Here is a 25,819-nt window from a genome sequence, read left to right as displayed (position 1 = left end):
GTAGGTAGCTGGGAAGAAAGACTCTCGCAGATGCCCTGTGTCAGGCAGCCTGTAAAGTGTCTCCCAGGGCTCCCCACTGCCTGATCTCCATACCCTTTGTAATCCCCTCCCTTTGGGTGTAGGCTGGGTCAGATGACTCACTCCAAGGAAGTGAGTGGTACAAGTGGTATGGCAAAAGTGATGGCGTGACACTGAAGATTACGTCCCAGAGAGACTGTGGCTTCCATCTAGAGGGGGCCCTCTCTTGCTCCCTTGCTCGGAGAGAAGGCAGCTGCCATGTTGCAAGCTGCAGGATGGGAAGACCCACCTGACAAGGGACAGAGAGAGGCCTCTGGCCAAAATTCAGTGAGGAACCGAGGCCCCAAGCGAGGAAGCTCCTCACTGAATCTTGCCAACAGCCACGGCCTTGAGCTTGGAAACTGATGCTCCCCCAGGTGAGTCAGATGAGACTGCAGCCCCAGCCGACACCTTGACGGTAGCCTGTGAGAGACCCTGAGGGGAGGCATCCGGCTAAGTCCTGACTTACTGTGAGGTACCGTGAGGTGATAAATGTTTGTTGTTTTAAGCTGCTGAGTTTTGGGGGTAGTTTATGACACACCAAGAGATAACTAACGCATTCCCTGAAAAAAATCTTAGAGACCCCCCCAGGAGTCGTCAGACCTCACTTTGAGCACTGCTACTCTAGACCTATCTATCGTCAGCTGCTCTGGTGGATTTTCCCAGTCAGTATCTGCTCCTCTTTCAGGGTCCTGGTCTCAGCTGGTTCAAGGAAGAGTGCTGGTAAAGGACGCAGGCCAGTGACGGGTGATACGCAGGTGATGTGCACGTAGTGCCTGTTCTTGGCGTTGCTGCCTCTTCCTAACGGTAGACTTTCAGGCAGTGGGCAGTGCGTGAGAGATATGATGGCAGGCGGGGACAAGGTTTTAGGTCATAGTCTGTTCCCTCCACAGCCATCCACACTCTGCCCACCCCCATCCCAGTGCCCTTTGGGCAGATCAAACTGTGCCAGGCCCTAGGTGATCGTAATCATAAATCACCCCATTTCCTCTAACATTTAGGTTAACACAAAGACAGCCAGAATCTTTGCTTTCCAGTCAGTGAAAAGTCTTCTGTCTGAATCACCACATGTTCATACAGGCCCCTCTGTTTGCCTCCAGAGTTCCCAAACTGCTGGTGTCACAGCTCGTTTTACAGACGGAAAAGCTGAGGCAGGAAGAAGAATCAATGGTGTCCAATCAGGGCCCCACTGTCTGTAGTGGAAGCAGGAAAGCAATGTTCAAACAGAGGAGGGATTCCTTATCCTCATCTACCATGCGGAAGGGAAGGTGCCCGATTGCCTATATCTTCCTGAGTCTGGCTTTCCTACTCGCAAGAGTAACACCAACCCTAGTGATGATGCCTCACATCCTAGACACTTAGGGTGGTCTAGGCTTCCACCATTGGCATGTGCTATTGAGGACTGGAATCCTGGACACCATCTAGGCACACCAGCCCACTGCAGAGGAAGGCAGAAGACCCTGGCCCAGGAGGTGATGTGACCAACCCAGGGTCACCCAGCAAAGTTGGAGACAGTGCCGGGGTGTCCGACAAGCCTCTGCTTACCCTTCCCCCCAGCTCACAATGTGATTAAAGCTTGTGCGGGGCCCACCTCCTCCCCCAGGCTGTAGGGTCTGTGAGGACTGTGCTGGGCTCGCAGCACATGGAACTCCACAGAAGCTCAGTGATGACTGTGAATGGATGAGGAAGCTGGCAAGCACTTGAGTTTGGTCTGTGCCCAGGGTTAGAAAGCTTTGCTGTGGCTAGTATTAAAGGTTAGCTTCTGACAAGGTCAAGGTTAGAGGGGCAGCCTAGAGCCAGGATGGGGTAGTCAACTATAGGAGAGCGCGAGGAAGTCAGGCTTTGTTGGGGGTCAGCCAGTCTCTGGCAGGGTTTAGAGATCCATCTGGCGGGGATCAGCGGTCAGCCTTTGGCTGGGGTGAGAGCTCCGTCCATGGTCAGAATCTGCGCCTTGCAAAGCTAATGAGCCTCTGTGGTGCTTTGCGCTGCATCCCTGGGATCCCGAGCCCTCCTGCCTGGTCCAGAATGTCCAGTGTCCTGAGCAGCAGATGACGTCAGCTCTGGCTCCAACAGTAGAGAGGGCTTTTGAGTGGCACCAAGGATCACACTCTCGGTGCTGGGGGTTGGGATGACCTGGCTTCTAGGGCGTCGTCCTCAGCAGCTGGCCTGGGATGCAGACCCTGCATGGAGGGTGCAGGGACTAAAAAGACTTCAGACCCTTGGAGGCATTTCCTGTTTTCCAGTGAACTGAACACTCGGCTTCCTGCTTAGAATAGTCCATAGGGATGGTTTCTTTTTTTGGTGGTGGGAGGGGTGTCTGAGGGTAGAGGATGTAGGTTCTGCTGGGCTTGAGGACCAGCTCTCAGGGCCCTGCTAGGAGGTGGCACAGGGAAAAGGGTGGGAAAGGAGAGTAGTACGAGTCCCCAGATGCCTCTGCCCGATTTCCCAGCCGCACCTTCCTTAGTGCTCACGTCCACAGTCTCTAGAGCAACACAGTCTAATGCCATCAAACAATCGTATCATTTCACAAGGAGGTGGAATTTCTTCAGAAGAAGAGGGAAGCCAAAAGCACGCAGGACCTGTGCTGGGACAACGACCAAGAGCCCAGTGGGAAGAGCAAAGTCTTTGGCCCCAACTGGAGGCAGATATAAATCACAGGCTTCGTCCTGGATCTGCCAGGGGCTGCCTGCATGGCTTGGAGAATTTCCTGACTTTGCTGTGCCTCAGAACCCTCACTTCTCGAATGGGGGACCTAGTAATGACCACCTCCCCAGTGGAATGGTGCCCAGCTGGCCCAGGGAAGGCACATCGGCAGCCAGTCTCCTTCCCTCCAACGGAGGGCAGAGGGGTACCTAGGCAAGAGATAGGGGCACATCTGTTCCCAAGCAATCCAATCAGCTCCACTTCTGCCAAAATAGTTCTCCTAGCAGCTGCTGTTGGCTCCTGCCCAGGCCCCTGCCTCCCCTCCCTTCTACCCCTGCAGGCATATCCTGGTCTCTAGCAATCACCCCGCTCTCCTTGCTTCTTTAACTGCCTGTTGCCTAGTGATTTGGCGATTTGGGAGAACAGACTCTCCTGCTTGGCCCCAGCCCCCTTGCCTGTGGCGGCATTTATCCTCACCAGGCTGGACTCTATCTGTCTTCTTCCCCTGCCAGGGGTCACCCAGGAACCCTCACCTCACCCCAATATCCACATGAGGAACAGTTTAAACACCCCCAAGCACAGCTGCGATGGGTGGAATGCAAAGCAGGGCCATTTAAAGGACATGAGCGTGGACCACGATTTTGAAGGCGGTATTGACCGGAAAAAGGCCCTCTGATCCCACCCCTACGGTGGGGCTGAGCTCCGGGGGAGGGACTGGCCTTGGCTAAATGGGAGGGCTACAAGGGGGGGATTACCCAGTCCCCCCCTTGCTCTGAGTTCATATGCTGTGTTGTGGGTCACTACTGTTGCCTCGTAGTGAACAGTGCCCCCTAGGACGGGCCTTCGGGAGTGGGACCTCCTTAGAGCGGCTGACACGGCTGGGGGCACAGAGTCACGGACTCGCGTTGCCAGGGCAGCGGGCCACTGCCCACTCCTCCCTCCTGGTCTTTCTCCTCCTTTACGAGTCCGTCTCCCCCCTCGTTCTCTCCTCCCACCCTCCCCCTGCTCTCCAAATTCACAGCTGGCCTTCCACCTTGTTAGGATGGTGTCTTTGTCAAGGGACAAGGCTAGAGCGTATTTTATTTAACAGTAGCTTGATTTATAACAAAAAATATTCGGCCCTCTGGTCTGGACCTCCATGTGTACCTTTGCTTCAAATCTTAGGGGTGGCCTGGATCTTCTAACGCATTATATAACTCACATTAACGGCCACGTTTCTTGCTTACTGTCTGTCAATAACCCACCCCCACGTAAGCTTTGTAAGGATGCAGATTTTTGTTTAGTGACGTCTAGATGAATGGCTGGCATGTAGTAGGAACCTTATGAACATTTGTGGAATAAATTTATTGAATAAATGAGTGAATGAATAGTTCCGTCATCTGTCCTATGTGTAAATACTATATCCTGTCCAAACAGCTTCTATTGGGTCTGAGAATTTGGGCAATTGATTTTATTGTAGAATGGGCATAAGAACACAACAGTTTCCTGGAGTTGTAAGGACTAAATGAGTTATATAATTTCTGAGCCTCAGCGTCCTCATCTATAAAATGGGGATAACTAGAATGTTCCACATGCTTTTTTGTGAGGTTTTCAACAGATGACTTACATGAAGTACTTAGCACAATGTCTGGAACAAAGAAGATAATACATGTTACACTCAAGTGATTAATAACCTAAAGACGGAAGCATGGAGGATGAAAATCTACGACTGGTGCCCAGAAAGGGCCCTTTCAGAGCCTCTCACGACAGCCAAAGAGGGTAGCTGCTCCAAAGTGCAGAAAGCCTGAGAAGCAGTGACGTTTGCAATTGTTTACTCAGCATTTGGGTCCTAGAACTGAGGCCGGTCAGATCTCAACCCTCAGGCAGTGTCTACCTGACCCTGAGAGAGTACGCAGTGAAAGCCGAACTCCCCCATCCTACACAAAGACAAGGGGGGTCTTTACTCAAGAGGAGGGTTGGGCCCTCTCAGAGACTGTACCACCTGCAGAGACCATCACACTACTTTAAAGGATTCCGGGACCTTGACAATCCCCTGATGAGACATTGATGTGAGGGCTACTGCAGCACTGCCCTTCTCGATCAGAGCATCCTGGGAAGAGCGACCTGGTATAGACAAGAGCCACCTTTCTTTTTTCTCTCTGACTTGTGTTCCCCTCCTCATTCCAGCGTCCTGCCCCTCAGCACTCCTGGGCCACCTGACACGCCCCACGCCATGAAGGACCCTCTCTGGGGCAGCAAGGGAGCACAAGCTGCAAAGACAAGGTCCCGACTCTCAAACTGACGGCAGGAGACGAGACCGGGCCTGATACAGAAGAGCAGCGCGAGGCAGACGCAAGGGACAAAGCCCTGCAGATGAGGCCAGGGAAGTCCAGGGAAAGGGGTCAGTTTTGTGTTATCCAGGAAGCCTTCCTCCTGGAAGAGGCAGTGGTGAGAGGGCACTGAGAGATGAGAAGGATGTGGGGAGGAGGAGGAATAGTAGCAATGAGACAGACAGGAGGGGAGGGATCAGGGCACAACGCTGAAAAGAACGACAAAGCCATTGAGGACACGACATAAGCTGGTTAGAATCAAGTAGGTCCAAGATGGCTGAAGGTTCGACTTCCTGCAGACCTTGAGCCTCATTATATGCTCACTGTAATGCATTAGCATATGCTCAATGACACCCTCCCAGGTGCCATGACAGTTCCGAGGCAAAAAGCGGGCGGTGGCCCAGTTCCTAGAAATCCTTACTCCTTTCCCCAAAATAGTTGGAATAATCCTCCCACTCGTTAGCCTATGAAATTGCCCAGCCCATAAAAACTAACCCCGTATTTCGGGGCCGCTCTCACTTTCAGAGACGGACCACATTCTGTCTATGGAATGTGTATCTCTCTAAGTAAACCTGCTTTCACCTTTTACCACTATGACTCGCTCTTGAATTCTTAACCTTTACCTGGTGGCCCATCCCAGGGGCTCACCCAAGACCTGGGACATGACCATCCTCTCAAGCCCCGTTTATTTATTTATTTTTTTCCTGCAAAGGCAACAGTACTAGGCACAGCGCTTTGGAGACTCTTATCTCACTGACATTTCAGAACAGGTCTTTGAAAACTCAGTCTTGTTACAGCCATTTTATAAACGTGGAAAACAGGTTTAGAAAGGTAGTTACCAGCCCAAGGTGAAAGCAATGAAACCAAACCGTGCTTGTTGCGGACTGCCTAAGCCAATTTTGTGATGCACACCCTGGGCTCTTTGGGGTAGATCTCAGTAGCTGCCGAAGGGGAAGCCTAGCTGCCCCCTAATGACCTCACAGACCACATTCAGAGATATGTAGACATTTTATTAGCAAGCAGGCCCTGAAGAGTCTTGGGGCCACTCTGAAAGCTCCATGAAGTTCCAGCTGTCTGTTTGGATGTTTCCAATAGTGTCTCGCAGGAAAGGTCCACCCAAGGCAAATGCCACTCTATTCCAGCCATAGGATCGGGCTGTCTACAGGAGTAAGACAACCGAGATGCCTCCCGGACAGCAGGGAGACGCAGGCAGCTTACAGATCCAGCCTGGGTGCCAGCCCTGAGGGTGACAGAACAAGGGCATTCTAGAGTTGGGGGGGAAACTTTTTTACTGACATACAATACATACACAGAAAAGTGCACAGATCATAAGGGGACGGCTCAATGATTTATCACAAAGTAAACATACCTGTTTGCCAGTTCAGAACACAAAACTAAAGCAGCTCTCCGGAAGCCCTTTCACGCCCCCTCCTAGTCATGGCCTATCCTCCCCCAAGGGCAACCACTAGACTGATTTCTAGCAGCACGGATTGTCTATTTTATATTTCATGTAGATGGAATCACACAGTCTGTACTGTGCCTGGCTTCTTAAACTCAATACTGTGTTGTGAGGTTCATCTATGATGTTGTGCGTGGTTGTAAATCATTCATTCTCATGTCTACCTAGTGTTCTATTGTATAAACATCCCCCAATTCATTTATTCACCGGATAAATTTTCTGTTGCGTCAAGGGTATACGTATGTAGCTTTAGTAGATACGGCCAAAGTTTTCCAAAGTAGTTGTACCACTTTATACTCAAACGTGAGACACTGAAAGTTTCGGTTGTTCCACATCCTTAGTAAACCTTGATAAGTCTGCCTTTTTGGTTTAGTCATTCTGGTGGGTGCAAAGTGGTATTGCAGTTTCATTTAAACTTGCATCTCCCTGATTACTAGGGAAATTGAAGGCTCTCCTGTATTTTTTTTTTTTTTAATATGGAGATTTGTCTTAAAATCTTAAAATCGTTGCCAATCTACTTACCTCATACCTCACTAATGTCACCTTTCTGACATCCTTTATGCGAATTAACAAGCTTTGGGTTTCCTTAAGAATCCTTTTCTAGCATTCTTTATGCTAATAACAAACCCCCCAGGAGTGGATGGGAGTTAAAAGAGAGCTGGAGCACTTGTAGTGCCTTCTGAATAAACACTGTCTATTTATTCAATCAGCAGTCCATCCCTGGAGGGTATATTCCTGATTAGGACAGCTGATCACCCTTCAGGTCTAGCTTAAGGCATACCACCCAAGTTGTATCACTGTCTAGGCTAAAGAACTTCAAAGTGGAAAACAGACTTCATGATGTGGCTTCTACGCTTTCTTTTCACTCCATCTCTCTTGTCACTGTAAGCACTATGACGACGCATGCTTTGTGGTTCAGTAATTTTATTGCATGGGGATCTTCGGGCTCCTAGTAATCCAGGCACTGGACTGTACTCAGGTACAAGGAAATAGAGAGGGACCAATCTTCCCAGAGATTCCCTCTGCAAGAAATCTGTTAGACCTGCCGTTTCTCAGCTCGGGGGGCAAAGGCACACAGACAGGCTTTCCTCAAGGAGCTCCGGGGCCACCTAACAACCCTTGTCAGGGACCAGTGGCCACGGCTTTCCTGGAATAGGCATGGCAGTGCTTGGCTTCCTCTCCCAGAATATGGTTGGGATTGAGGGAAGAGGTTCCAAACCAGGGACTCTGATCAGCAATTGACCTTTCTTATAGCTTCTGTGTGATTTGTGGGGCACACAGATTTTGGGAGGATGGATTTCCTCATCTCCAGGACTCTGGAGCTGTCTCTTCTGGACTACTAAACAAGGGAGGTGTAGACTGGTCATATTTCATTCAGTGAAATGCTTGGAGGTGTCTTCTGACCTTCTCAGAACAGCACCTTTTAATTCAGTTCTTTTTTTATTTAAACTCAGACACACTGGTGGGAAGCTTGCTTCTCCTGGGATGGTCACTTACTTAGAAACAGCTGCCTGAACCAGAGAGAAAAATAGATAAATACAACCTTCTTCTTGGAGTGGGTCTGGAGGTCCATGCTTACATCTCCAGGTAGGCAGACGATGTTGCTGGTGGGGGTGGGAGAGGGGACTGAGAGGCGAGTACCTTCAGGATGACATAGCAAAGTCATGGGAGGGCTTTTGAAGTGACTATAAGGGCTGAAAGGGCGATAAGTTAGTCCATCTCCTTAGGATGGCCTGAGGATGACAAATCGTAAGACTGCAATCATGCCCATAGCTCTTAAGAAACAGAGAGTTCTGGTTACTTGAAATTTCTGGTGTACTCCAGAGCATCCTTTTGAGTTTCAAACATTCTTGAAAATTCTATGCTGGAGAAAGAAGCGGAGGAGCCTAGCAGGAGCGGTGCAACATGAGTGGAGTGTGAGAAAGGAGCCCCAGCGTGAAGGAGGAACCTGGAGAGCTCAGAGTCACTGTGATGGCCATGAACACTGGTTGAGTGGCAGGGAGGGTGCGAGCCAAGCATGGAGCCCCACTGGCTAGCCTGTGCTCCAGGCCCAGCCTCCAAGGGGCTCCCAGCCTCGCGGGGGTTTCTAGGACTCCCAAGGCCTGAAGTTCTGAGCAGCCGGTCAGAAACTGAGTCCTGAAGAGGCGTGAATGGGTTGCAAGGAGATCCAGCATTTGCTTCTCTAGAAAGATGAAAACGAAGTGCTCCTGTGTTGCTTGCCCAACTGCTGGCACTCCAGGGCAGCTCCACACCCAGACAGCCCAGAGCCACACCCAGTCCGCTCAGGCGCCCTCCACGCCTCTGGCTGGCAGTCCCCGAAACAGAGGCCAGGCAGGGGTGGGCATTGGGCATTGCCGATATGGTCATTTGCATCCTTTGTGCATCTTCAAAGGGTAAGAGAAAAGCTGAAACCACATCTAGGTTTGGGAATTCGGAATCCCTGATGTCGAAAAGGCAGTAAGCTTCATTAGTGCCACCTTGACACTCACCAATGAGATAAAAATGTTCATCAGGACTGAGAAATAAGATTTAACATCATTGTATTTATTAGGTTCTGAAACAATACACATTCACATCCTTTTGAATACAGTACATTTGGCACAATAATGTTTACAATGAAATAACACTAATGAATGGCAAGAGATTAGAATTACATCCAGAAAGGGAAAAAATGTACAAATAAAGCATCACAATACAAAAAAAAAATCCCTAAAGTTGAATACATTTTATATTTAGCCAGAATTATTTTGCACATAATTTAAAAAGAGGTAATTTTTTAGCCTTCTTTTTTTTTTTTTTTTTTTTAAAGCAAGAATGCATTGTTTTTTCCACCTTTGCAGGAAAAAAAAAAAAATGTTTCCACTTCACAAAGTCCATTATGAGAGAACACAGGAGAACAGCTATCCTTCATATATTTTTTTGGCATTTTTTGCACTCCCATCCCCCCCCCTTTTTTTCTTGAAAAAAAAAAAAAAAAAAAAAGAGTGAGTGAGCGACCTGGAAAGATTAGAAAGACCTGGCAGAAATGAAACAGTGTGTCTGCTTCCAAACTCCTGTGAAAGCTAAAATGAAACAACGACTACTCGCGGAACACACAAGCCTTACTCTGTAGACTACATGGGATTTGAATCTGACTGTGTGAGAACTTGATGAGCTCCAGCCCCAAACAGGAGGCATCCCAGCCAGCCCAGCTTTGGGGGCTGGAAGGGGGCATCTCTGGGCCAGGCAACCCGCTGAGTGGCTGCCTGGAGCTGCCTGGTGGAATGTATTATTATTTGACTTCCCAACAAAAATGCCAGTTGTCCTTTAGGAAGGCCCAACCCCTGCTGACATGGGAATACCTTGGACAAGGCCAGCTGGCATTATAGTTAGAGTTTGCTTGGTGTTTCAAAGTCCATCAGGGTGAAGGAAGCAGAGGAGAAAACAGAGAGCAGTGGTGATGCATGAGTAAGATGGGCAGTATTGTCATGTCTTCCTAAAAAATGAGATGATGCCACCGTGAAGATGTTTCTGTGCTTGTCCTCAACTCCAGAAGACAGTCTCTCCCCAGTACGTCAAGTTACCGAAGAGCAATTAATCTACTGTTCTTCATCTCTTCACTGGTATGCCAAACACACAAATTGATACAGCACAATATTTGAAATTATCATAAGAACAGTTAATAATTACACCTGAGTTTTTAAAAAAATCAAAACAAAAGAGAACTGAATGGCATCACTAGTAACCAAGGCTACGTGACTAGCCAGATACACATATGGACACCAGCTAATGGGCCGCAGCTAGTCACTGACCAAACTTTGAAACCACCATCCAGAACATTCCTTTCTCTTCCCCATCTCTATCAGGGCATAACAGAGCGCAGGAGAACTATATGTGAGTTTACATCTTTTAAAATAAACCAAAATGAAATAAACAATACAAAGAACACCCCTCCCCGCCCCCCCCCCACCCCGAGAAAAAAAAAGAAAGAAGGAAACACGCCTCATCTCTCGGTAACTTGAACCAATACACTCAGAGAGTATTGCACCTGGACGTTATTATAATTATTCTTTCATAGACTAAAGTTTTATAATATGCCTGAACATGCAGCAGTTGATACCTCTAAATTCAATGAATTAATTCCACAGGCCTTGCAGCAAACACTATATACAAAAATCTCAAATGTACAAAAGGCAAAAAGCTTCATTAGTGCCACTTTGCCACTCACAAGTATATATATTTAGGGGCAGCTGCGAAATCCACGTGCAACAGTTGGAATGGATTCCATTCCCTGCTAAACCAGTTCAGTAAAATAGATAATCAAACGACCTCCAGGAAACATGTACACAAAGCCACAGAGAACCCTTGGAAATCAAAGAATGTAACACTGTTAGCATATCTACAGGAGGTAATGTCACATCCATTAAATAGTGTCCACATGAGTTGCCGTTCCATGCCACACAGAAACAAAACTCCGAGCGCATCTTGCCACCCTGTCAGTTTTCAAATAAGTCGCTCTTCAATCTCCTGATACCCTCTGCATAACCCACGTTTAGCCTCATCCTGCTTGTTCCGAAAGCAGATATTTCATATTTAACTTTACACGTTTAATGTTTAACAACCACAACACAGTAGTACTACCATTTGGGAGAAGTGCGCAAAAAGTGCACGCTGCTGCGGAAAATAAATAGAGCTGGTGCCGGGGACTTAGGACGAAACTGGAAAGAGAATTTGGGAGGCGAGTTTTGCTAGAACCCCAGGGCCTTGGCCATCTCTGCGGTGGCCTCGGAGTTCAGGCAGAACTTGAATAACGAAGAGCACTACTAGTTTCCTTTTCTCTCAATTCACAGAGCCTCACGTGCCACGAAAGCATTAAGAGCATAAACCTTGGACGATGATTTATTAGCCCTTTAATATCTACCTGTATTAACACTGGAATTTATATCGTTTGGCCAATTAGAAAGCCAATATGATCATCTATTTTTCAAATGTTAACGGAGTTCAAAATCAAATTTCTTTTTCTACGGAGAGCAGTTTCTTCCACGAGACACATGCTTACACAACTTCGGCATGCCCCGAAGCTAAAACCAAAGCAAGCGAGGATTGGCCGTTCCAGAGCAAACCAACACAGGGAGCCAGCCCGGGCATCTCCCAGCCTCTCTCCTCCCTGGGCATATGCCTTGAGGGCGCCCATCTTTGGGCTGAGGAAGCACCAGTCTCTTCTACTGGATAGAATATGGCAGATGGTGGCAGGCGGGGGGACTGGAGGGATGAGAAGCAAGAGTTGTCGGGACTCTGCGTCCATGAGCAGAGCCAGAGTCTTGTTAGCTTTTTTTTTTCCTTTTCTTTTCAGTAAAAGGCCTGAAGTCGCTTCCCTGCCAGAAGCCCCCGTGGAGTGAAGCCAGGCTTGCCAACAGACCAGACTCGGCACTGGGTCCAGTGAACTGCTGACGCCACACGATTCTGCATTACTGGTGAGACAGGAACCAAGAGTGCCTTCTGGTCACCAGGTGGGAAGAGGGAGGAGCTGGCCTGGGGGGAGGGAATGCAATAAATAGAGGGTGGACGAGGGACTGGGGCTCCGGGGAGGAAAAGTAGTTCAAGACCGTCCTACGGGAAAATAGCAATCTTCCCAGCGCCCCTGCTTGCAGCATCACCGAACTCCACCTGGAGCGGCTTCTCAGGGCATCAGGTCTTCACCAAAGTAGGAGAAGCCTTTGAATTCCTCCTGGTTGATCTGCTTCACAATCGCTTCGTCCACGAGCGTGAGTACCGGCTCTTCCCGGGTAAAGTCTTGGTCAAAATTATTGACGTCTCTTTTGGTTTTCTGTGGGAAGATAAGAGAAAGCACTGACTCCAGGCTGACCTTCCTCCCCAGGGCCCCCCGCAGGGAGTGGGCATCACGCTGACCAGCCTCTCGCCAAAGCAGACCTCTAGCTACTGAGAGCAGACATCGAGCTGTTCCAATGAGGTAACGATGAATGGCCCCAGGACCGGGAGGTGATGGAGGACTTGGAGAGGAAGAATGAGTCCAGGTGAGAAGGAAGACGGGGTGAGAGGTATGATGGAAAAGCAGGGAAGTGGGATTCCCATAGACTGTGTGTGGGGGGTGGGGGGTGTGTGTGCATGTCTGTGTGTGTGTTGCGGACACTCCCCCTTCCAGCACCTGCCCTAACCCTCTGGCTCCACTGAGACCTCCCTTCCTGTGATCCAGGAAGTGAACTTGAATCTCCCTCCCACAAGGTCTCCAGTGGTCTTTCTTCCATAAAGGTAAACCCCCCATTACCTTGCCATGTCTGCTCCAGATGTCATCTTCTCTATAAGTAGGAGGATGCATGGGATGGGGGGTGGGACCGTCTTCTGGGAAGCCTCCCTTGATCCTCACCTGCTATTCTGTGTTCCCACATTATTTCTATTATTATACTCAAGACACTGACTTGCAGTGAATCGTTAATGCTTTTGTCCTGACCATGAGCTCCTTAAGGGCAGAAGCCTTGTCTGACTCAGCCTTGGGTCCCCAGCAGTCCCCTGCACTAAGCATCTACTGAATGAGTGAATACATCAGCAAGCCCACCACTGACTTCCCAGCTCAGAAAGACCCATACCCAGCGGGAGGTTCAAGTTACCAAAATTGGGCTTATGGTCTGTGGAGGGTGGAGGGTAGCAATCAAACAAATCCTGGGTTTTGGAGAAAATCAGCAAGTATGAATAATGCTCTCTGCCTTTGCGGGTTCACCGCTGAATCGGGAATCAGTATTCCTGTCTAGAACACACAGCAATCATTAGAAAAACTTTCATGGAGTAGTCAGGGCCCGGCTGAGACTTGAAGGATGAGTTACAATCATGTTGGTAGAGATGGGAGGAAGGCACCTTGGCAGAGAGGAAGATGGTTAAGAAGATGGGAGCAAAGTTCTGCAGAACATGGTTTGGGAAGTGCTGCTTTACAGTTTACAGCATTTTCACGTTTATTTGCTCACTGATCCTTGGAACAGGCAGGTGTCATTATCCTGATTTTACAGATGTGGAAACCGTGGCTCACAAAGGTTTGGTGACTTGCCCAGAGTCACCCAATGAGTTCAGAGCAGAGCCAGACTCAAATCCAGCTCTCAGCACGATGCCTCCCGTGGTGTAGAACGTCTGGAAAGCTGGGTACTGGAGACGTGGGAAGACACGGCAAGAGTCAAATTCAAACAGGAGACATTTAGGTCAAACCACTAGGCTGAAGCAAAGCCAGAACGACCTGCTGGTAAACCAGCATGGCGGGAGAGGTCTGTGGGCTGGGGAGAGAGTGGTGACATGGTGAGGTGAGCTTGGCAGGGGAGTCTGCTTTCAAATTTCCCCAGATTGAGATCTGAATCAGATGGACAGCACAGAGCGGAGATGAGCTAGTCTCTCCCATCTTTCAGCACCCATCAGTCCTGCTTGGCGTCTTCTCTCTGGCCTTGAGCTGCAGAGTTCAGTAGGTCTCAGAGACCTTGGAGGGGAGACAAAAGGGGGACACAGAAAAGCCCAAGGGATGGAAACAGGACTTGCCGCAGCAGGATGTGTGTGTCGCCCCTTGAGATGGGAAAACTGAGGAGTGGCTTAGTCTTTTCTACAGGAGGGCTGGTCCCAGGCAAGAGGATGACGCGTTCTCCATCTCCAGTGTGTACAGAGCACGAGGAAAAGGGGGGCTCTCATGGAGAGGGACTCCAGAGGAGAACCACAGAGCCCAAACCCAAGTGACGCATGAGGGGCGTGGGAGGGCAGGTGCCTGGGGAAAGGGTGTGGTGACGCCTCTTCTGAAGATCCCTATCGAAGGAGGGATGGGTTCACTTTGACTGAAGAGGGGTTAGAGGGTATGGGCCCGTGGTGCTGAGGGAGCAGCAGGATGGGGAAAAGGTGGCGGCAAGACTCTTAAGACTTGGGAAGCACTGAGTATCATCCCAGAAGGCGACCAAGGGGCATCCTCAGTGGGGGCAGGAGGAGAGGGGGACCAGGGGCGGGAGTTGGTGAAAAAGATTGGCAAGGAATAGGGCAGGAGGGAAACTCAACTGGTAACACCACCAATGGTGGGCTATGCCCAGGTACTTTCAGGGGCAGGACCACCTCCTTCCTGGCTCCCTCTCACTGGTCACTAATGGGCGAGGGGAGCCAGTGTATAGAGAACCTCAGGAAACCTCTAAACACTCTGGCATCAGCTCCCCTGTTTAACGACTCGTGCTTCGCCTTTCAATCATTTGTGTCCATTAGTCATGGAAACTGGTTTCCTTTCCTGAGGTCAAATGAGCATAGTGACGGAGCTAGATTCCACAGGATGTCTGACTGTCCCAACTTGCTGACTGCTTACCAGGGAATCGGGCTCAGTCAACACAGCTAGGGACCTCATTCCCAGAGGCCCTCTAGCTCCATGGCGGGCTGGCCTGGGTAGCAATGTAGCTCAGCTCTGGGCTTTCCAGTGGTCCCAGAAACATCTGTGGCATTGGAGCGAGTGTGCCATTCTTTAAGAGCTCTACAGAAGAACACACTTGGTTCACGCACCCCTTACACAACCTGGCCCAGACCCTAGTTCCCTTGGAGACAGCTTAGGTGCATGTTAGTCACTCATTCCCAATTCAAATAAATAACAATTCCTGACTATTAATTAACCTTAGAGGCTTAGGGAGTTTTCCAAAGCAAGTATTTCTGAGAAACCCCATCCCCTGTTAATACCATGGAGGCAGCACAGCATCCTCAAATTTAGAGACGACTGGGGATTTTATCCTATGCTCACTGGTTTTACTCTTTGGAAAGCTGCTGTCTCCCTTACAGAGTTGGCACGAGACTCCACTCCAAGGTTCTGATGGGCAAACTCCTAGAGACACTCCCTGTTTAACTGGATCTTTAGTCACCCCATGTGCCTCTCCTAATATCTAAATGCCCGACTCTCAGCCCCCACCGCACAGCCTGAGAGGTGACACTGGGACAGTGGGACAGCCTTCTAAGTCTTCGCACCTCATCTCCTCCATTAAGTCCTTCCCACATCCTCTGGCCCACACGGAAGGAAGGCTGCTGAATGCAGGAGGGAAACGAGCACTGGCTGACCTCCCATCCTGGTTAGATGACACTGTGAAGGTAACCTCTTTGAGCCTTGGTCTTTTCATCTGTAAAATGGGGGTGGTCACAGGTGCCCTACAGATTGCCTTGAGGACTAAATGAGATGCCAGATGTGAGGTGCCTCCGTGCGGACCCCAGCACACAATGGGCACCCAATAAATGTGGGATCCGACCCTGCCTCCGAGTCTTAGCACTGTGTGCCGTGGGCATGCCTCACTCTCTTCTTGGCTGTGTCCCCCAGCACAGCCCATGTGATCTGCCCACGGGTGCCGTGAGCTTCGTGAGGGCAGGGCCTGAGCTCACAGTTCTCTGGATGCTTTCAAATCCTGAACTAGTGCTGAGCCAGGGCCCGCCTGAACATCCCGCGCTTCCTCCAGCCACTGAGATTCTTCCAACGGTGGCTTACTGCTCTCGGAACAAGCCCCCGTTTCTTACCCACTTCTAAGGCCCTCTGGGATCTCGTGCCTGTCCACTTGCCCAGCTTCATCTCCCGGGCCCGGGGGAACCACGAAGTCCTCTGGACTCACTGGCTTTGCTCCTGCAACCGCGTCTTTGTTCAGCTAGTCCTCGGCCCGGAGCACCCTCGCCCCTCCTTGTCTTCTGCCCCAGGTCTTCATCACCGAGCTGACTTCTGCTCACCTTTCCCATCCTGGCTCAGATGCCCTGCTTTCAGGAAGCCTTCTCTGTCCCTCCAGGCCTCTTATGGGGGTTCTACCACCTCTCCTAACTCTCATCACGGCACTTACCACCCTGGGTGTCCGCCTCCTTTTGCAACTAATCTGTGCGCTCCTGGGGGCAGGGACTGGGTTGAACTCGCCATTCCACCCCCGGGATGGCGTACTGCCTGGCACACAGAGAGTGCTCAAGAGATATCAGAGGAAAAAAGTAATCGAATGCACGTCTCTTGCTGCTGCTTTATCTAGAGCCACTGAAGTGATCTGGGTTCAGAACCTGTGGCACTCTTGTGCCAGAGGGTGTTTTTGTTTGGAGAAGGTTGGGGTCTGACTCACAAAGAGCCTGGAGCAGGGCACCCCAGCCCATGGCTGCCCCACAGCACCCTGAGAGACAGGCAGGCTTAGGTCTGGTTAATGGGGTTTCCTCTCCCTGCAGTGGTCAGCCTGGGCCACTAGGGTTCCTTGACTGCTGGTCTGAGAAAGAAAGAGGATGAACCAGGGTTTGGGCAAATTCTACCAAGGCAGATGGGCTAAGAGAAGTTTACGGACTTGGTGGGTATTTGCAGCTGGTGTCAGGGGAGAACAGCATTCCTCTTGCCTTTGGCTTCATTGAGAAGTCAGGTCTTGGATTTGAGGCCTGGGGCTGACCCTGGGGGGGAGGGCACACTTCTGGCATCTGCAGCAGGGGAGTGAGGTAGAACTATGGAAACAGAGTTACAGGTCACTCCAGATGCCCCTGAGAAACTGCAATTGAGAGGCAAAGGTAGGGGACCTGCCTTTTAAATCGCCCTGAGGCCACTGAGGGCTGGAGGCTCAGCCGACTGTGGCAGTGTCTGGACCCCAGTGCGGACATGGGCAGGCTGCCTGTATGCTCGCTTCCTGTCTGGCTGGCGCAACTCTTTCATAGCCCTCACTGAACTGAAGTCATAAATACAAGCTTTCAGAGGAGCCAGCGATTTCTGCTTCTGTCTTTATCTGATTACGAGATCAACAGATGACTTTGTTCTAAAGCACCGAGAAAACTCCCTGGTCTTACAGGCCGGGGCACGGGGCTGTAGTCACCGTGCTGGTCCCACACCACCTCTTCATCTGTGCCTGGCGTGACAGCAAGGGCATAGGCAGTAGACTGACCACAAGCCAGGGTCCCCGGACCCATGTGTGTGACCATAACCTTCTGGGGAGACATGCTGTCTCCACGTGGTCTCCAAAAATCCAGCTTTCAGGTTCCACCTCCCTCTTGAGTCTCCCTGACTCCAGCCTCCCTCCATCTCACCCTCTCCTGCAGCCCCCCACGGCACTTCCTGGAACATGCATTTGCTCCCTCCTTGTCATGTTTTTATGCGCGTCACATTCTCCTCTCGTATCCCTCAAGGTACCTACTGCAAAGCAGGGCGCACAGCAATCCCTTAATATTCATTTGCTCAAAATCCTTTTATTCGCGCAACAGTCAAACTCTCAAGATCCCTCTTAGCTCTGAAATGTCAATATTCTTATCTAAGCTCTTCCTTCTTTTAAATATCTTCAAAGAAAAAGGGAGAATTTAAATAATTAGAATGCTTGCTTAACATCAGTTAACTGGGTCTTTACACATACGCATATATTCATTACACCCGTATATTGACAAAGTACGTGTGCATATGCTTATACACACATGCTCATCCATGAAGTTAAATGAAATGAGAAACGTGTAACTGCACAGTGTTTTGCCTGACAAAAACGAGGGCTGGAACAGAAATTCAAGTCAACTATCATTTGCCTAGAAATTTCTCTCAACATCTTCTATCCCTTTCCCCCCTTCTTAATTTTGTTAACCAAGAATTGATCATACTTTCGGATTTTCCTTATAGAAAACGGAGCGAGACACATCGAGGGTTTGTCTAGGCTGCCAGTGGAAGCTTTCACAGCACCTCTCTTGCCATGGTGGTGCCCTACCATGTTTTAATCCATTTCCTTCTTAGAACGTGGTGGCCAGGACTGACGGCTCGATCCCTGACTCCGTGGCCTGAGCAATGCCAAGGAAAGTGGCATGACCCTCTACTCGGTGGAAACTCTCAAATTAAATCAACGTCTAAGACGGTGTCACTGTTTTATCATTTCTGAGGTAACTGTGATAAAAGTGACGCTCTTACAGTTTTATCAATCCAATTTAACCTTGTTATGTAGTGAACTGTGTCTCCCCCAAAAGCTATGTTGAAATCCTAGCCACCAGCACCTCAGCCTTATTTGGAAATAAGGTCTTTGCAGATGTAAGGTGGGGCCTATCCAGGATGACTGGTGACCTTATAAGAAGGGGAAATTTGGACACAGAGGCAGACACACACAGGGGGAGGACCGGACGAAGAGACACAGGGAGAACCCCCAGGAAGAGCAGAGTGATGCTACCACAAGCCAAGGAACATCTGGTGCCACCAGAAGCTGAAAGAGGCAAGGAAGGATTCCTCCCCTACAGGTTTCAGGGGGAGCGCGGCTCTGCAGGTACCCTGATCAAAGACTTTCGCATCCAGAACCGTGAGACAATACATCTCTGTTGTTGTAGGCCACCCGGCGTGTGGAACTTTATGGTAGCCCTAGGGAACTAATACAAACCCCCATCTTCTGAAATGGATTTTTTGCATCCAGATGTAAGCTCTGACACTTAACCTTGATTTCTTCTTATGGTGGTACTTATTTCTAGGTTGTTAAGGTTACCATAAATAATGATTCTGTAATTTACCCCTCTGAATCTCAGTTTATTTACCAAGAAAGTGGGGATAATAAATCTACCTAGCTTGCTGAGGATTGCACGAGAGCATATAAGTAAACCTCATGTAAACTCTAAAGCACTATATGAATGCCATTTTAATTCTGTCATCCATCTTTTCTGCCACATCCTTCAGATTTTTGTCATCCTAAAATTTGATTGGCATGCCTCCCATCTCTTTAAGAAGATGCATATAAAAATACTGTATAAGGGAAGTTCAGGCTCAGAGCCGTCTGACCTGCCCTCTGCAAAGAGCTCTCTCACAAAGCTGACCTACCCAGTCGCACCAGCACACTTTGGGGGTATGGGTGTTAAATCCACTGTGAATCAACCAGCCATGGTCACTTTTTTGTCCATCTTGTTCAGGAGGATGTTATCCAAGACTTTCAATTGTTTTGCTGGAATAAAGATACACAATGCCTGCAGCATTTCCCTCATCTATTAGTCTAGAGGTGAAGTTAATTGGCTCCAAGCAATCACCATTTTCCCCTAAGTGTCCACAAACTATCTTCTCATAAAACCTTCTAGAAACTTGCTTTAATCACATCCATCTCAGAGTATCCCAAACCTCATTTTCCCTCTTTCTGAATACTGGGAGACTGTTTGCCCATGTCCCACCATTTGGTACCACTGCTCTATTCCATCAAATCCAAATAACCAAATAGTGGGCATGGCTGATTCTTCACTAACCTGAGAGATAACTCACCTGGGCCTGGCACAGTGGCTTTCAAACTCGGCCACACAACAGAACCACCATGGAGCTTTAAATGAGAGTGATGCCACACCCACCCCAGAGACTCAGTGTAACTGCTCCAGGGTCTGGCCTGGGTGAGTTATAGCTCCCAGGTGACTTCATTAGATATAATTCATTAATTCACTTCTCTTGGGTTTCAGTTCACCCAAGAGTGGTTTTTGCCCTAATCTTTGTACTTTGAAGATATTTCTCTTTGGGGAAAAGTTAGAGGCAAAATAACAGCCTTGCTGTTTGTCACTGTTTTCAGTCAGTGGTTCTCTATCCTGCCTGTGCATCAGAAACAAACATGCATCTATATGGACACCTGGGCCTCAACACACACCTCGTGAACTGGAATGTCCAGGGGGTGGGGCCCAGACCTCTGTATTTTTTTTTATAGCTCCGTGAGTGATTCTGATGTGCAGCCTTGTTGAGTTCCTCTGTGTAAAGGAGCAGTGGATCTCTTTCTTCCTTCTTTTTCTTAGCAGTTTCAAAGGGACTTTTTGTAGTCTGAAAGCCTACTTAGGGGCTAATCGTTCTGGATTCAGCTTCCCCTCAAGGTCACACAATATATTGGTATTCCTTCTGAATTTCATGCCACTCCTTAGTTATTTTATATCGGTCTTTATAAAATCAGGATACCCAAGAGCTCACTTGGCAAACCACACTGGTTTCTTTAGATGTCGCCCTCTGAGAGGCAGCGTAGCCTAGTGGTTTAGCATGCACATTAAACTTTGTGGCCTTGGGCAAATCATGAGCTCTCTCTTGTGCCTCAGTTTCCTCATCTGTGAAACGGGGATAGTAGTAGTCCTCCCTATATACTTGCTATAAGGATTAAGTGAAATAATACATTTAAGTGATGAGAACATTACACAGCAGAGAGTAAATGTAAATTATTAGTATTGCTTCTTTGTCAGTATTGATCACAACAGTATGGTTAGAACAAAGAGCGTTGTCTTTGGGATGATCCCTGATCTCAGTTCACAGAATAATCACTGTGTCACCGGGGTGACCTGTGTGCTCTCCTCTCTCCTGTGTACTCCAAATACTAGGACTAACCAGTCTTCTCTCAAAAGCTAAGAGCCAGAATTGTGACCCACCCAAAAGGACATTCCTGATCCTTTTACTGCCTTCCTAACCTTGTTTGTCTTTCCTCATTTTCACTGCCATTACATTTACAGTATGTTCTTTGTATATCCTTATGGGCTGTCTTTAAACTTTCTGGAATAAAGCAAGATAAGAAAAACAGAAAGGAAGAAAGAAGATGAATTTCACTTTTAGCAGTGCTGCCTATGACATCATTTCTTCTTTTCTCCGTAATGAGCCGGAGGGTGTGTGTGTGTCCACAGGGAGCGGTAGAGCTGGGGGCAAAGTGGGCAGCGCATGCCTCAGCAGCTGGTGTGTTCCTTCAGGGACACGGACCCAGGGTTCCTAGGTCTTCTGAATTCCCAACAAATACCCGAGACACATTTTCATGTTAGATCTCCTAATTTTTGCCAACTAATTCAATTAAAAATAGAGCAGCCTGGCTGAATGGGTTGCACGGTTCTCTAGTTTGTGACCTCTATTTAGTACAGCTGTTTCTACCTTTTAGGGAAAAAGAAAATCAAGACCCATTTGCTTTCTAGGCACAAATGATTAGCTTCATGACATGTAAAAATGGGAAGCCACTTGGTTCCTGGCCATTCCCTGGTCCACAGGAGAGAATCATGGCAGCGGGCTGGCCTCTGTTGCTAGCATACAGAGATGGGGAGCCACCCAAGCCTCAGGTCAAACGCCCCCTCCCCCATAATCTGGTCCACCACCTCATCTAAACCATGTCTGAGGGAAAGCCGGGCGGTACGCGGGCCTCTCACTGTTGTGGCCTCTCCCGTTGCAGAGCACAGGCTCCGGACGCATGGCTCAGCGGCCATGGCTCACGGGCCCAGCCGCTCCACGGCACGTGGGATCTTCCCGGACCGGGGCACGAACCCGCGTCCCCTGCATCGGCAGGCGGACTCCCAACCACTGCGCCACCAGGGAAGCCCGTAAATGTACTTTTTTAAATGGACTAAGTCCCTCAGACCAAGAGGCATTCTGAACAACCAACTACAGCTGAATTCTGTCAAATCCACTGCTTGATGGAATTCAACTATTCCCCCTCTCTCCTTTTCCCTCGTAATTGTTTCCCAGATTATTAAAAAATCCACACTTTTACAAATTCCATTTGAAGAGTCGCTTTGGAAACTCCTATTAGCTACCACCAACCTCCTCCCTCACACCCAGAAATACTTCAGGGATCAAAGGAGTTCAGCCAACTACAATTTGTCTGTAAATCAGTGGTTTACAGGAGTCTATAGACTCAGCCCTCTGGGATCTCCCCTACAGGGGAGGGCAGGTATCCCTGTTATAAAGAAGCTGTTACCAAACTTGGAACATCTGTTATGGTGCTTTTTAAACAAAATTTGGGGGCTTCTACCTGAAGGTTCGTTTGGAAGGCAGGGCCAGCTTAGAAACCTACAGAAGCTTGAAAGGGGAACCCAAGATACAAGTCCCTGTAGCCCCGCTCCCCCAGAAGTAGGGAATGTGGTCCTTGATAAAGTGGGGAGCTTGTTGAGGTGATTTTCAAAGCTGTTTCTACCTGTATATTCCATGGCTCAATCAGTTTAAGTAAAACTAAAATATTTCAAACAAGACTTCCTGACCTGGGTTCCCACTCTTAGAGCATGGATGGCACGTTTTCTGTGAAAGGCCAGCTAGTAAATATTTTAGGCTTGGTGGGCCACGGGGTCTCTGTCACAACCACTCCCCTCTGCCGTGTGGCACAAAGCAGCCCTAGACAAAGTGTCAGTGACTGCGAGTGGCTGCATCCCAGTAACACTTTAGTTATGGACACAGATAATCGAACTTCTTATGCTGGTCAAGTGTCACCACCGTTCTTCCTCAACCGCTGAAGAAAAACGTAAAACCCATTCTTAGTCTGAGGGCTGCACAAAAAGAGGCAGTGGGTTGGACTTGGCCAGTGGGTCAGAGTTTGCCAACCCCTGTACTAGACGAGGGACTTCAGGGCTTCCGGGAAACTCGTGAAATACAATCCAGTGTGTTGTATGTATGGGCACTCTTGGGTTTTCCTGGAGAGAGTTCACTGCAGCAGATTCTGGAAGGGGTGGCAACTTCACTGCTAAGTTAGGAATCACGGGTTTCAAAGTTTCCCCTCAAACAAGGCCTGAAATTCTCTGTGGAACAATAACTCTGAGGAATCCACAGAGAGCAGAAAGCCCTGAGAAGCAGTCTCAGGACCGGAAACGTCCCCTTTTGCTCAAGTCCCTCGTACCATGGAGGCCCCCGACATGGGGCGTTGCCTTGGGCCTGTGTGGTGCTCCATGGGAAGGCTGAAGGGTCCCTATGAAAATGGTTGGGAAAAGTCCCCCGGACGCAGGCTCTCTGTCTAAGGCTATTTCAAGACCAGGTGGGACCATTTGTCTCGTAGCTTTAGCCTCACAGACACAGCATTTCTTCATTCCTTTTAGGGAAGGAGACATTTCTGGGCAGCTCTGAAGGGTGGTGCTGACACCTGCCTCCTGAAACCCTCCCAGGCCTGCCCAGGTCCACACGTGGACACACCTTTGGCTGTGACTATCTGCTGTTAAAACTTGGTAAAAATGTATAAAGCATACATTTCAGCCAAGATTCATTTTGGGCCGTGTGGTTAAGGACACACCCTCATAGTCTGTATGGCACTCACTGGCCCTTGACGACGTTCAGTTTGTAGTTTTAAATGGCCTAGAGGTGTCTCCAAGTGCCCCAAGAATATTGGCTCCCTGGCAAGGCAAGTAGCATCTCGGGGCCACCTGCATCTTCTGTCACTCGCAGTACCCAGCTCATAGCTGGGCCTTAAGTAAATAGACCCTGCTGAGTCCCCAGGTGACGGCCCAGAGCAAGAGCTCTTCTCACACAGGGGAGCCCGCCCCCTCCAAGACAAGACATGAGAGGAAAGGAGTGCCCGTTTCCCTCTCAAATGCTGCTAAGGAGCTCGGAAACCGTTCCTGAGGCCACAAGGCCTCCATCCTGCCGCTAATAAGAAGGGTCTGGAACTGCTATGTGGGAAAGAAATGCCCCTTCCTGGGGAACCAGCCCCAACCCAGGCTGGTCCCCCTCACATACCTTGATTGCCCTGTGCCTCTCTTTCCTGGCCCTCCTTGTAACTGGGGCTAAAAAGTGACTTACTCAGTAACTGTCTCCTGCACAGGCTAGAGGCTCTGCTCGGGGGCCTGCCGTGTACTTCCAGCAGCGGCACGGCTCAGTCCCTCCGTGTGGACAACATAATAAAGCTCAGGGATGGAGACCTGCCTGATGCATTTAACCTCACAGCTACCCCAACTCCCACTGCAAAGACCAGTAAGCAGCTGGCCCAAGGTGGGGCCGCCCGGGGTGGAGCCAGGGTTGGATTCAGCCTGTTTTGACCCCGGGCCGGGCCCCTGGTGTGTGCCATCCTGCCTCCCGCTGAGAGGCGTCAAGGCGGTCACCTGTGCAAAAGGGCTGAAGTGCTGAGCTCAGCCCAGGGGGCCAGCCACTGGCTTCCACCAATAAACCAACCAACCGACCAGCCAACCAACCAACCAATCAGCCAACAAGCAAACAACTGCCTTCTGCCCTGCATCCCTCAAGATGCATGAGGCTGCCATCCCCGCTAGGCCCTTTGGGGTCATTTCTTAGGGGTGAAGGGGAATACAGCCCTTCGAAATTCTTCACTATGACCAAGAGTAAGAAATACATGTTATATATGACCTAGTGGACATCACCTCATTCCACCGTCCCCAAGAAAAGATGCAGCTTGCTACACTTTACCCTTACCATATGTGATGCAGGCTATGTTCTAGTCTCTCTACTTTGTTCTTTTCTTTCCTTTTCTCTTCGTCTCTACTCTACCCAATTCTACCCTATCCTAGTCTTCATTAAAAATGTTTTCTGCACCTGACCCACTAAATTGATTTTACAACCCCACTGATGGGTAGACCTGGAAGTGGGGTAAAGGGGCACCAAGCAGGGGTGTCTGGAGCTGAAAATGTGTAGAAAATACAATGTCGATATGCAGGAATAAAAAGCCTTAGGAGGAGACAGCACCCTGCCTGCTGTGGCCTGCCCAAGGCCTGAGCCCCTCTGCCAGGCTCTGCAGCGAGCTGGCCCCATGCAGTGGGACGTGCGGCAGCAGGCCCCGTGGCTGCTCCCGCTGAAAGTGTGCAGACACACAGTGGCAAAGCCAGCCCCATTGTGCCTCTAACAGGGGAGCCCTTTTTCATTCATCATCGACTTTTCAAAGCAGTGTCATTGTTGACAGCTGTTGAGTTTAGCTACTCTAGGGATGCTTTTGGGTACTCAGAGAAGAAACTTTCCAATCAGTCCTGGCAAAAGCCCTGATCCTGCACTCAACAATCCCCCACTCCAATCCCCCGCCCCGTATTTATGAACATGTCCTGGATGGAGATCAAGCTCTCTTGGCCTGGGATTTATTGTTGCTCTGCCTACTGGCTTTGAAATGGGAACTGTAAACACTCTAATAGATGCCTCTCAAATCACGATGAGGTCACCCACCTTCTCTTACCATTCAACAATTTCAGGTTTCCTAATGCGGGATCTTATCACCCCAAATTCCCAGGCACATACTGGCATAGATCTTGGGCCATAAAAGGTGAGAAGAAAATTTTGAGATGGAACTGAGAGAGAAACATTCTCTGGAGAAACACTGTAGATCTACAGAACCCATTCATTCATTCCACACAGATATATGAATTACTACTATGTGCCAGGAGTTTTTGCTGAGGACGCAGCTGTGAACGAAACAGAAACACATCCCTCCCCTAACACATTAAGCAGAGCCTGCTAGTAATCTTCGCAGTTGGGTGATGGGCACATGGGATTCCACTTTTCTCGCTACTTTTGTACATGCTTGAAATTTTCCATAATAAAAAGTTAAAAATATAAGTCTCGGGCTTCCCTGGTGGCACAGTGGTTGGGAGTCCACCTGCTGATGCAGGGGACACGGGTTCGTGCCCCGGTCCGGGAGGATCCCACGTGCCGCGGAGCGGCTGGGCCTGTGAGCCCTGCGTGTCCGGAGCCTGTGCTCCGCAACGGGAGAGGCCACAACAGTGAGAGGCCCACATACCGCAAAAA

General features: G+C 49.4%; 1 protein-coding gene across 1 annotated transcript in view; it reads right to left on the bottom strand.

Annotated features, from left to right (window-relative positions):
* Positions 1-12,127: 12,127 nt before the first annotated feature.
* PRKCE (protein kinase C epsilon) overlaps positions 12,128-25,819 on the bottom strand; it is a gene marked incomplete at its 5' end in the record, with an annotated part of 189,627 nt that continues 175,935 nt past the window's right edge. Inside the window, one exon of the mRNA XM_007459990.1 lies at positions 12,128-12,274. Coding sequence (XP_007460052.1) covers positions 12,128-12,274 — 147 coding nt within the window. The remainder of the gene's footprint in view (positions 12,275-25,819) is intronic.

The sequence above is a fragment of the Lipotes vexillifer genome, unplaced genomic scaffold (genome assembly GCF_000442215.2).
Source record: "Lipotes vexillifer unplaced genomic scaffold, Lipotes_vexillifer_v1.1 scaffold666, whole genome shotgun sequence".
Classification (NCBI taxonomy): Eukaryota; Metazoa; Chordata; class Mammalia; order Artiodactyla; family Lipotidae; genus Lipotes; species Lipotes vexillifer.
Note: the sequence above shows the minus strand (reverse complement) of the source record. Positions and strands in the feature narration are given on the sequence as shown.